At 49.1% G+C, this 12492-nt stretch overlaps 1 protein-coding gene across 1 annotated transcript in view; it reads right to left on the bottom strand.

Moving 5' to 3' along the window:
* Nucleotides 1-3766: 3766 nt before the first annotated feature.
* mcu (mitochondrial calcium uniporter) overlaps nt 3767-12492 on the bottom strand; it is a gene marked incomplete at its 5' end in the record, with an annotated part of 11854 nt that continues 3128 nt past the window's right edge. Inside the window, 6 exons of the mRNA XM_079729035.1 lie at nt 3767-5685; nt 6589-6705; nt 7510-7713; nt 8593-8753; nt 8934-9038; nt 10655-10825. Of these exons, the coding sequence (XP_079585161.1) occupies nt 5605-5685; nt 6589-6705; nt 7510-7713; nt 8593-8753; nt 8934-9038; nt 10655-10825 (839 nt within the window). The 3' untranslated portion in view covers nt 3767-5604. The remainder of the gene's footprint in view (nt 5686-6588; nt 6706-7509; nt 7714-8592; nt 8754-8933; nt 9039-10654; nt 10826-12492) is intronic.

Here is a 12492-nt window from a genome sequence, read left to right as displayed (position 1 = left end):
ACAACGCAGGCGCGCCTCAGAGCCCGGCTCTCATTAACAGAAGAACAACAAGGAACTACATTTAAACACCACTCGAGAAATACACGGACTCTCGGTTATGTGAGGCATACAGTCGAACGGGAACCTATCTATTCAGAGTGGTAAAACAAATCGGATTAGCGACGCTTGTATTCATTTAAATATTATTCGTAATTTTTTGCTCATTAAAATGGACACACACGACCGAAATAATGGGTCTGAACATCGTTTAACATCATGTCACTGAGTGGCCTCTTGCAGATATTGAATTATATAAAATGATGTTACGGTTGCGGTAGGCGTATTTGTTGTTGATCTTTTGCTCTTCATCTACAACAGTGTATAATAAGGGATATTCCATGCTTAGTTGAAGCCTGAGTTGTTGATTTAGGTAGCATCTGAATACATTATTACAAATTCACTTAATTTGTTCCAACAGCACAATTTTTAAGCAATGAAACTGCAGTTTTCATTCAATATGTAAACAAACCTGTGCGTGGGTATTTCAGGCTTTGTTCCATTTATCCATTAGCAGTGTGTGTATATATATATATATATATATATATATATATATATACACACACACACACAAACACATATACAGATATGACTTAAAAATGTATACACATAATATACAGACACATATACATTATAAATACATATATACACACATACATACTGTATATACAAACACGTATATACAGTAGGCCTATACCCATACAAATTATTTCAATCAAATAACAAACATTCAATATTGTTCTTTAAGAATTAATTTGAGTAAGACGATCCCCAGATGGTCCTCCCAGAGTGATTATGAATTACCAGAACTATTGTGACAGAAGATGGACACGTTACTTACAAACAACATGTCCTGTGGGCCTATCTCCATAGGATGTCCTGAGACTCAGGAAGCTCTGAGGGTCAAGGACAAAATGGAGGCGCTGGTCATGACCTTGAGCAAGGCACAGCCCTAGCTGGAAACGTCTTTATCTCACGCTGTGTCTCCAACCGACACAAAGATACTCAACGCCAGACCCCCAATTTCCAAAAACTGGATAAGGATTTTATTGATAACTGAATTACATATCTCTTTTATACATATTTCATAAATGATACATGAATTTTACATTTTCTCTTTTTTTTACCAACATTACAGCATCAGATGTCGAGAGAAAAAACAAAAACTCATAAGGAAAAAGGAAAGAATAAAAAGGTCAGAATGAAGTACGAGATTTTCTCAATCTATATTTGACTTCACTCTTTAGGCAATTTGAACGTATTGTAAGTGCACACAAACAAAGATATCTGAAAAACAAACACACGTCCAAAAAATAAAAGAATTATGAAATCAGGGGGGATTTGACTGTCAATGTAAACCAAAGGAGCAGGAGGGGTGAGTGGAAACAGTGGACGGGGGGGGGGGGGGGGGGGGGAGGGGGGGGGGGAGAAGGATAGAGGAGTTGAACCCAGACATGTGAACAGATCTCACTGTGCTAAAATCCCCTTCTGGACTTGTATCCACGGATGGGTGTAGATTTGGGGGTGCACCGAAAACAGAGGTTCTCTTGTTGCCTATGAGGGGAATATCGTTGGATCCAGGCTACATGTCTAAAAACTGGGGGTTGTGGGGGGCAGGGTGGGGTTAATGGGGGCAACAGGGACAAGGTAAAGAAAAGTTCAAAAGGTAATTGAAGGGTGATGGGTCGCAGCAGGTTCGCCACGAGGAAAGTACGATTTTTGGCAGGGCGCAAATTCTCCCTCCGGCTAGGTTATCTCTACAAACCACATTCTTTAAATTATCGCTGCACTTTTCTTTTTCTTCTTTTTTTTTGGGATGAATCAGCTTTTTAATTTGTACATATTTTCCCATGTAAACATACATTCATGCAACACCCGCTTGAGAATAATAAGGTTCCCTATACTTGATATATTTTGTTTTACAAAAAAAACAATAAGAGGTAAAACCAAGAGTGAGAAGGAGCAAGGAGGGGGCAGAACCCAAAGGGGAAGGAAGGTGACAATGTCGAGACGTCTTGTCTAAAAGAAAGAAAAACAGCCATTCGGCGAGAGGTTTGACCCCGGACAGACTTCAAAACTCCTGTTCAATCACATCCCCCTGGAAACAGCATGCGTGTGTGTGTGTGTGTGTGTGTGTGTGCATGCAACCGGAGCCATGTCTCAGGAGGTGAAAGCAATGGGATCGTAATGAGGTGGTGGTGGTGGTGGTGGTGTTGGTGTTGTTGGTGGTGGGGGGCGAACAGAGTTGTCTAGCAGTGATGAGAAGATGTTTTGATGATCCATGCACACCAGTGGAACCACAATAATGCACACCCCGCCCCCCCACACACACACACACAGGGTGCCCTCTCCTCCAGTCTTGACTTTGCTTTTGAATATATATTAAAGCTTAACTTTCATCATGATATTCCCACTGGCCTCATTTCGTGTTAATATCCAATTCCATCAGAAAATTTAAAAAAAGGCATCCGTGCACTTTGAGATCACAAACACACACACACACACACACACACACAAAACACACACAGACCCCACTGTGTAGCATGGCTAATCAATGACAACTGATTCCCATGAATAAGTTGCGGATGTTTGGGGCAAAAAAATCATGCAAAAAAACTAAACAAGAATCGCTTGAATCAACCCACACAGCAACCCCTTTATAAACAGCTCTCAGATCAGTGTTTGCACCCCCGACGAGCCGCAGAAAGCAAACCATGTGTTTGACTCATGCTTCCAACACACACACAGGGCTGTCGGGTCATTGTGCTGCACTGGCCATACAGGCGAGCTAAAGCCTTGATCGATTCAGAATGTGGTCAAACAAAAATCAACTTAGAGAGCCGTTCAGACACGACCGCAATGAGTCAGAAGGGCAATCCTATCCAGAAACCAAAAAAACAAAACCTGGGGTGAAATCGACACACGCTTTTCTCTTGATGTCAACCTAAAAGATGGACAACATAGATATGGCTTTTGTCTACGAAAATAACCTCTTGACAGGGGGGGTGGGGGTTAATGGGAGCTAGATGTGGCAAAGAAACCTATCCAATCAAGTACAAAATTGCAACAATGCTCCTACACATTCACAAGTTTCTACTGAGGGCATACCACAGCATGCAGTCGACCTCGCTTTACCACTGGGAGATCGGGGGCATTACAGCAACAGTGGGGGAGAGGGGGGGCGGAGAAATCTGATGTTACAACACGGCCGAAGTAACGCAAAGTTTACACGCGGTGACGTCGTGTAAAGGCCTTCGGATGAGGTTAACTGCTATCTTTAAGTTAACGGTTTCACTCCTAAACCGACCTAAGAGAAAGCACAGAGCCGCCAGCATCTCTGGGGAGAGTCTTTTCACCAGAGATGCTGTTCTTCCTGCACTTTAATTTGACCTTTTTAAGGCTCCTTTTAACTAAGTGTTTTAAATAAGTGTTTAAGTGTCACAAATAAAAAAGGCATAGATGTCACGCTGAACTATTTTGCATCAGTCAACCACACTTTTTCGACGGACGTTGACACACGGCCTTCCCTGTCCGGAGACAGATTGTCTGTTCTGCTCGACGGCGCTTACCTGGCAAAGACCTGGGAAATAAGTGTGGTCACTATCGGACTTTAGGATCCGACGGAAATATCCTTTATTTGTATTTATTGAAGGACTTAAGCTCTAACACACATAGAACTCAATCCAAAGAAACTCAAACGTGCCTGTGTGTGTGTGTGTGTGTGTGTGTGTGTGTGTGTGTGTGTGTGTGTGTGTGTGTGTGTGTGTGTGTGTGTGTGTGTGTGTGTGTGTGTGTGTGTGTGGGGGCAGTGTACTATTGAAGATAATCCCAACGACAACACCGATGTAAGATCTCTCCTCCCCCCACCACTGAGGGAAAAAAATCTAGCCTCTGTTCATTGATTTGATTGTATATAGTTTTATATATATATATATATATATATTTATATTACTTTTTTTTCTCATAACAAATATACTATGGCTTTCAAAATAAAAAGTGCCAAAATATTTTTTTGGAGTAAGAGAACACACAGTGATGTTGTTTTTCGGTAGTACTGGTGGTCCTAAGGGCAGCCGGCCCCTTACTGGCGGCAACGCCCCCCTCCAAGCGAGAGGCCACGCCCCCCTCCAAGCAAGAGGCCCTAATGAGAGGCCACGCCCCTCGTTATGCCCCTCCAAGCAAGGGGTCTTAAGGAGAGGCCACGCCCCCCTCCAAGCAAGAGGGCCTAACGAGAGGCCACGCCCCCCGTCAAGAAAGAGGCCCTCAAGAGAGGCCACGCCCCCCTCCAAGCAAGAGGCCCTAACGAGAGGCCACGTCCCTCCAAGCAAGGGGCCTTAAGGAGAGGCCACGCCCCCCTCCAAGCAAGAGGGCTAACGAGAGGCCACGCCCCCCGTCAAGCAAGAGGGCTAACGAGAGGCCACACCCCCATCAAAGTAAGAGGCCCTTACAGGCCGCCCGGTGAAGGTCATGTTTGGGTATGAAGGGGATTGGTTGTCTCCCTCTCTCACTCCCCCCCCCCCCACCCTCACCCTCCAGGGCCACAGAGACAAAGACAGAGAGACAGAGAGAGAGACGGACGGAGAGAGAGACAGACGGACGGAGAGAGAGACAGACGGAGAGAGAGAGAGGGATGGATCGAGGCTGTTGACATTCTCAGTCCTCTCAGAGCGACCGCCGGCCCCCCGTTAGTCCAACAGCCTGACGGGGCCCCAGTCCGTGCATGTGGAACGGGGGAGAGGTGTGCGTTTGTGTGTGTGTTTTTTGTGTAGGGGGGTGGGCATCCTCGTAAACTTGTATTCAAAGGATGAAGTCCTTCGGTGGAGCCCCCCACTCCCCAACCACATCAGAGCAGGCCTGTGTACAAAGGCGTGTGTGTGTTTGCGTGTGTGTGTGTTTACATGCGTGTGTGTGCGTTTGTTAAGTTCAACGGTTTCATTTCAGGGCGGTACTGATGTGTGTGCCGAGCTGGCCCGTAGGGGTAAGTGACACACACACACACACACACACACACACAGACACACACACAGTCAAGTTATGGCTGCCCATCTTCTTTCCCCCTTAGCTGTGTAAGTGCGACATTTCCCTCGTCTCTCCCCCTGGGAGGAAGATCAGCCTTCCTGCCCCGTTTGTTCCCTCTTCATCCTCATCATCGTCACCTTCTTGGGTTTATAATCAAACGTGTTTTCGGTTCTTTCGCCTCGGCAGGGCTTCAGTGTTTTTGTCGTGTTCTGTGAACTGGCCTCTCGCGTTTTGCTTCACCGGTCCCACTCGTGATTCGCACCCAAGTCTTCGGTCAATAAAGAAAAAAAAAAAAAGAGAAAAAAAAGGGAGTCACAGAGGTTTTGGGGGTGGGGGGCGGGGGGATTTGGAGGGGGTGGGCTTTGTGGAAACAAGAGGCTGTAGGGGGGTGGAGGTCGGAGAAGGGGAGGTCACCTCAGAGAATCGTCAGAGGTGTAGGAGGAGGCAGAGAGGGAGTGTTGGACGGAGGAGGAGGGGGTCCGTTGGTGGGTTGGGTGGGGGTCTACGGAGGCAGGGTGGGGGGGGGGCATTGGAGATGCTCTCGTCACATCAATCTTTACTGGCGCTGAGCTGCTGCACGGGGAGCTGCAGCTGTAGAGGGTCCCGCAAACGCTTCAGGTCCAACTCCACCTGGAGCAACAGCCGGGGGGGGGGGGGAAGGGAGGGAGGAGGGGGAGGAGAGAGGGGGGGGGGAGAGAGAGGGAGGGGGGAGGGGGAGGAGAGGAGAGAGGGGGGAGAGGAGAGAGGGATGGGGGGGAAAGAGGGAGGGGGGGAGAGACAGGGAGGGGGGAGGGAGGAGGGGAGAGGAGAGAGGGATGGGGGGGAGAGAGGGAGGGGGGGAGAGGAGAGAGGGGGGAGGGAGAGGAGAGAGGGAGGGGGGGAGAGGAGAGAGGGAGGGGGGGAGAGAGGGAGGGGGGGAGAGGAGAGAGGGAGGGGGGGGAGAGAGGGAGGGGGGAGGGAGAGGAGAGGGGAGGGGGAGGGGGAGGAGAGAGGGAGGGGGAGTAGAGAGGGAGGGAGAGGGAGAGGAGAGAGGGAGGGGGAAGGGAAAGAGAGGGGAGGAGGGAGAAAGAAGTGGAGGGGAGGGGAAGAGAGGGAGGGAGAGAGACAGAGGGGGAGGGAGGAGAGAGGAAGAGAGACGGAGAGAGAAGAAGGGAGGGAAGGGGTAGGGAGGAGAGAGAAAAAAGGGGAGGGGAGAGCAAGTGTCGGGGGGGGAGAGAGAGAGGGAGGAGAGAATCAATTAGAGAAGGAGATTGATAGGAGGATATTCTAATGTATGTAGATGTATTTCATTTAATATAGCCTAGACACACCAAAGGTGCACACACACACACACACACACACACACACACACACACACACACACGCGCGCGCATAAATGTCAGACCTAAACATAGAGACATATGCAAAATCACGCACAGCACAGACTCTGCATTAGCAGCAGTACCACTCGATCATTTGACAGGAACTTGTCCTCATATCTGAAATGCGTTCGCTCCACATATGTCAACATATGAAGAGGCGTCCACTGGGTACCTCTGCGATGTCCCCTCTCAGCTTGTTGTACTTCTCCACGTCGAAGCGTGTCCTCTTCAGCCCCTTGTGGAGGAAGAGCAGGTACTGCCGGTCTCTGGCGTCAGGGTAGATGTACTCCTGAGAGAGAGAGACAGAGAGAGAGAGAGGATGGGAGAGGAAGACAGGATGTGAGAGAGAGAGAGAGAGAGAGCAACGATGGCAGTGGAAATGTGCGTCCTATTAAAGGGCCCTCAAAGCACTTGTTCAATATTGAAGAGTTTGAAGCGTTTGCAGATGGGTGAACCAGTCGAGATGCACATTTACTCCTGTTATCTCACAGGCACACAGAAAAACAGAAGGGCGCATGTACCGAGACACACTCCTCCTTCACACTGTTGAACTGGAGTCGGGATTGACATGTTTTTCCATATTTTAATATTTTTAAGGAAGAGGGTCTACCTCTGCTGTGCAATGGTAACAAAAATGAGCAAGAGGAACATCGGCCTCAAAGGACTAATCAAGCTACATGAGGCGTAAGGAAAAAACCCAGACAACCGTTTTTATGTCAGCCATTTTTTAAGAACATTACAAAGGGAAGCTAATCCGTCTATCCAGCACGAAGAGCATAAGAATAGCATAGCATAGCATAATTTAGCATAACACATTTAAGTCTAATTTAGCGTAATTTTGCGGATTTGAACGTAATTTAGCGTAGTTCAATTTAGCTTAGCAAAATTGTGCGCAATTTAGCATAGTCAAACATAATTTAGTGTAGTTTCGTGTAATTTCAGGTAGTTTAGCGTAGGGTCGCGTAGTTCAGCGTCAATGAGTGTAACTGAGCGTAACGTAACAAAGCAAAATTTAGCGTAACTTAGCATAACGTTGTGGAGCGTAACTAAATGTAACTAAGCGTAACTTAGTGAAGCGTAGCGGCCATCTTACCTGGCGCGTGAGCACAAAGTAGGCATACATGGCCATGGCGGTGCCGTAGGTGATGAAGTAGGTGACGGGCTCCATGATGTCCCAGGAGTACTCCCACCAGGTGAGCCGGGCCAGGATGCCGAACTGGGTGGCCATGTAGGCCATGCCCCCCCACAGCACCCAGGTGGTGCGCCGCTCAGCCTTCCGGCTCAGCTCGTCCTTCACCTGGTGGCGAGAGAGAGAGAGAGAGAGAGAGAGAGAGAGAGACACACACACACACACACACACACAGATTCACACACACAAACAAAAACGGAGGGAGAGAGAGAGAGAGGGAGAGAGAGAGAGAGAGAGAGACGGAGAAACACACACACAGACGGAGAGAGAGACGTACACAGTGAGAGAGACATATACACACACACATACAAAAACAGATAGACACACAGAAACACACACACACGGAGAGACAGACAGACACACACACACACCCACACAAACACGGAGTGAGAGACACACACATACCCACACACACAAACATGGAGATACAGACACACACACAAACACACAAACAGAGAGAGACCCACAAACATGTAGAGGCAAACACACACACACACAGAAACACACACACATTTAGCAAGTAGCAGTCAGAGCAGGCGATGACAAGAGTGCCTAATATGACCTTTATTCGACACATTGTGGGAAATACGTAAACAAAAAAAAAGCACTTTGCTTTTTTATTCAAACTTAATGTTTAACAAACTCACAGTCGCACAGATGATCCAACTTAGTGTCAGACTGTCAGACGGCGTTATCTAGACAAATGGTTTTGTTTGCGGATTACAAAGAGTTTCATCGGGCCCCCCGACAGCTGTAGCCATCGCACAACAATGATAAGAGTGATCTCAGAGACTCTCTGTCCCAGCGGACTGCTGTGAACCTCGACGAGCAGACACCTCATAAATCTGAATCCCAGCCCCTCAAAGACTACCAGAAGGCCAGCTCTGGCAAACGGCATGTCCTGACGAGGTTTTTAACTCGCTAACTTAAGTCCGATTTAAAAAAGAAACGGGTCCGCCAATCGTGACGAAGTGGGCGGGGCCGTACCTTCTCCAGGGGGCGGAGCTGGGTGTTGAGGTCCTCCAGCCGGCCAATGAGCTCCCGCTCCTTGGCGAGCTGGTGCTCCTCAATGCGCAGCGTGGTGTAGAGCTGCTGCACCAGGAACTTCACGTCGTTCAGCCGCTCCGCCTCCTCGCTGGCCAGCAGGTCTGAGACACGCACAGAGATACACACACACACGCAAACAGAGATACACACACACACGCAAACAGAGATACACACACACACACACACAAAACCCACGTTAAAACCCACGCCACTGAATGGGCTGTCCCTCTCCACTCTGCCATATGCAGTGTGTGTGTAGTGGCGCTGCGAGCCGGCCCCACCTCTCCGCGGGGGGCGCACCAGGTGGGTGGAGTCGTTGATGACCAGCTTGAAGTCATCCAGGAGCAGGATGTCGATCCCCGTGGAGGAGGCCACCCTCGCACCGTCTGGAGGGGGGGGGGGGGGAGACCAGGAGAGAGGGAGAGACCAGGAGAGAGAGAGAGAGAGAGACCAGGAGAGAGAGAGAGAGAGAGACCAGGAGAGAGAGAGAGACCAGGAGAGAGAGAGAGAGAGAGAGAGAGAGACCAGAATAAAGAGACCAGTAGAGAGAGAGAGAGAGAGACCAGGAGAGAGAGAGAGAGACCAGGATAAAGAGACCAGGAGAGAGAGAGAGATAACGAGAGAACGAGATAGAACAAGAGAGAGAGAGAGAGAGAGAGAGGGAGAGATAGGCAGAGACAGAGAGAGAGGGAGGAGCGAAAGAGAAGCAATGTCAAGTGAGCAAGAAGACAACTAACGAGATTCACCTCATACGAAAATCAAACCTTTTTTTTTTTTTTCCCCCATTCGTCTTTGGGGATCAGATAGTAATTAAAGGCCTGAGGCGCCCAGGTAGAGCCTCCATCAGAGACTGGGGGGTGGGGGGGCGGTGAGGCGGCCGCCGGCAGCCACTTACTCCTGGGTAATAGAGCTGCCGGGGCGCAGTGGGGGCTACAGCCTCATTTCACGCTCTCCACCAAATGACATGTGACGTGAAGGGAGCAGCCGCGAGCTGCATGCCAACGAGAGCCCCGCTACGAAGACACGCAGCGACACGCTAGTTTGTTCATCGTCAGCCGGGATCGGCCTGACTTTAATGAACACACCGGATGATCTGCACGCGCGGCTGTCCCTCTGATTAGGTGCGTGCGTGCGTGCGTGCCTGCGTGTGTTTTTGCGAGTGCGAAAATTGCTGCGCGTATGCATGCACTTACGTATAAACGTGTGTGTACATGTGGACGTGTGTGAGTGCGCGTTTAAGTATGTGTGCATGTGTGTGTGTGCATGTGTGTGTACCGTGTGTGTGTGTGCGCTTGCGCGTGTACGTAGGTGCTCGAGTATGTGAATGTGTGTGTGTGTGTGTGTGTGTGTTCATGTATATGTGTATACGTGTGTGTGTGTGTGTGTGTGTGTGTGCATGTCTGTCTGTCTGTCTGTCTGTCTGTCTGTCTGTCTGTCTGTCTGTCTGTCTGTCTGTCTGTCTGTCTGTCTGTCTGTCTGTCTGTCTGTCTGTCTGTCTGTCTGTCTGTCTGTCTGTCTGTCTGTCTGTCTGTCTGTCTGTCTGTCTGTGTGCGTGCGTGCGTGCGTGCGTGCGTGCGTGCGTTCATGTATATGTGTATACGTGCGTGCGTGCGTGCGTTCATGTATATGTGTATACGTGCGTACGTGCGTTCATGTATATGTGTATACGTGCGTGCGTGCGTTCATGTATATGTGTATACGTGCGTGCGTGCGTTCATGTATATGTGTATACGTGCGTGCGTGCGTTCATGTATATGTGTATACGTGCGTGCGTGCATTCATGTTTATGTGTATACATGCGTGCGTGCGTTCATGTATATGTGTATACGTTCGTGCGTGCGTTCATGTATATGTGTATACGTGCGTGCGTGCGTTCATGTATATGTGTATACGTGCGTGCGTGCGTTCATGTATATGTGTATACGTGCGTGCGTGCGTTCATGTATATGTGTATACGTGCGTGCGTGCGTTCATGTATATGTGTATACGTGTGTGTGTGTACCTGTGGAGTAGATGGCGACCCGGTCGATGCCTCGGTCCTCCGCCTGCAGCTGTTGGAGGAAGACCCCCACGGAGTCGCTGAGCGGCTTCAGGGTGAACTGGCAGCGCTCTCGCCGGGACGGCAGGCTGACCGAGATCACCGGCAGCCCGTTCTGGTACACGACCGTCACCTCTGGGAACCACACAGCACGGTGTATCAGGCACACGCACAGCAACAACAACAACAACGACGACGACGACAACAGGGGAAGTCATTGGAGGCCATGAAACGCTCACAGCCTCAACAGCGTGACACAATAATAACTGTGTACATAAAAGATACAGCTAATACATGTGCAAACAAACACAAAATAAGAGAAGAAAATCGCAATAAAATATGATTCCTCTACTGAAGTGGCGTAAAGAGACATAAATGGGGGGGGAGAGGGGGTGAGTAAGAGTTGAGAGTTGTCTGTAGTCCCTGTGGTTGCTGCCGCTGAACCAAATACAGGAGACCTCAGAGCAGATGTGATTAATTACTGTTATCATCAACAGTTTAGCTGGGGTTATTATCCAAAGCGATTTAGTTGATTAGGATACAGTCATTTAGGAGTAGGGGGTCTTGCTTCAAGATGCCCACAGGTTGGGCTGCTGACTTTTGGGGATCAAACCCGGAACCCTTTGGGACAGACCCGTCGGACACCCTCTGCCCAAACGCTGTCCCGCTCCGCCGATTCACATCAGCTCAAATCGATGTCATCTTGAGCGGCTGTCTGCGGCCGTTCTCTGGCAGCGACAACACACCACCTTTTGATTGGCCAGAGTGGCGTTGTAGGTGAAGTGAGCCAAGGAGCCACTAGGGGGCAGTGCAGCTGTAATCCTGCCAGCCTATCAGGGGTTTGGGGGGATGGGGGGGCAATCCTGCAGTAGAGACCACTGAGCCAAGTGCATACCAAAGCAGCCCGGTATCAGGGTCGGCCAACGCTAGCCGGTAAATCACCTGAAATACTTTGAACGTTCACCATTTTATTCGTCTTGGGCTAACGTGATGGGTGACATATGGCAGATAAGAAAAAAGAAAGAACATAACATTAAAAGTTTTCGAATATATTTTCAAATAACTTCCTGGAGCCGACCTCCTTGTATCTGGGAGTATCTGAATCTTCCTGGTGCACAGAGACACATATATTACGTATATTGGCTTTAGATAAAGCGCTATTTGTTTTCTTCTTCTAGGACGGAAAACTGATAAAGAAACGGATTGCAGAATTTCCCGGCATACCAGGACAAGATGTCATAACATCTTATCCTGGGGGATAATACACGTTTAAATGTGGACCTCCTTAGGTGTGGGTATGCTCACAATTACTGATAAACTCAAACTGATACATCGACCTACGACGATGAATAAGCAATGGCATTAAATTAGTAGCCAGGAGCTGTTTCTGAGCGGGGAGGTCGATATGACGTAGTTCTGCCAACCTTTTCAATGTGACACCGTTCAGTCGATCTGCCGACGCAAACGGTCAATATCTCGTACATTAACGTCAAATAACCGAACGGAAACCACAGAAACATAGGCTCGCGGTCAACAAGCGCGACATGGGGAAAGGGAAAGACATGAATGCACATGTGATGTAAATGCTCCTTTTATTTATTTTCCTGCCACCTCCGAACCCACTGAGCCAGCGCTAACAACATAGCATCCGCTAACCCTGCGCTGCTGTTTAACCAAACTCGATCAAGCTGAAGCTGTGTGTGTTCCTCCATCCACCACGCTGGGAGCTAGATCAACATGGGGCCCACTGAGAGCTGCCTTGACCGCCCTGGCCCACTGCAGCCATTACTTACAACGTGTGT

This window comes from Pollachius pollachius, assembly GCF_949987615.1.
Source record: "Pollachius pollachius genome assembly, chromosome: 2".
NCBI lineage: Eukaryota > Metazoa > Chordata > Actinopteri > Gadiformes > Gadidae > Pollachius > Pollachius pollachius.
The sequence above is the reverse complement of the archived record's forward strand: the minus strand, read 5'-3'. Positions and strand labels throughout refer to the sequence as shown.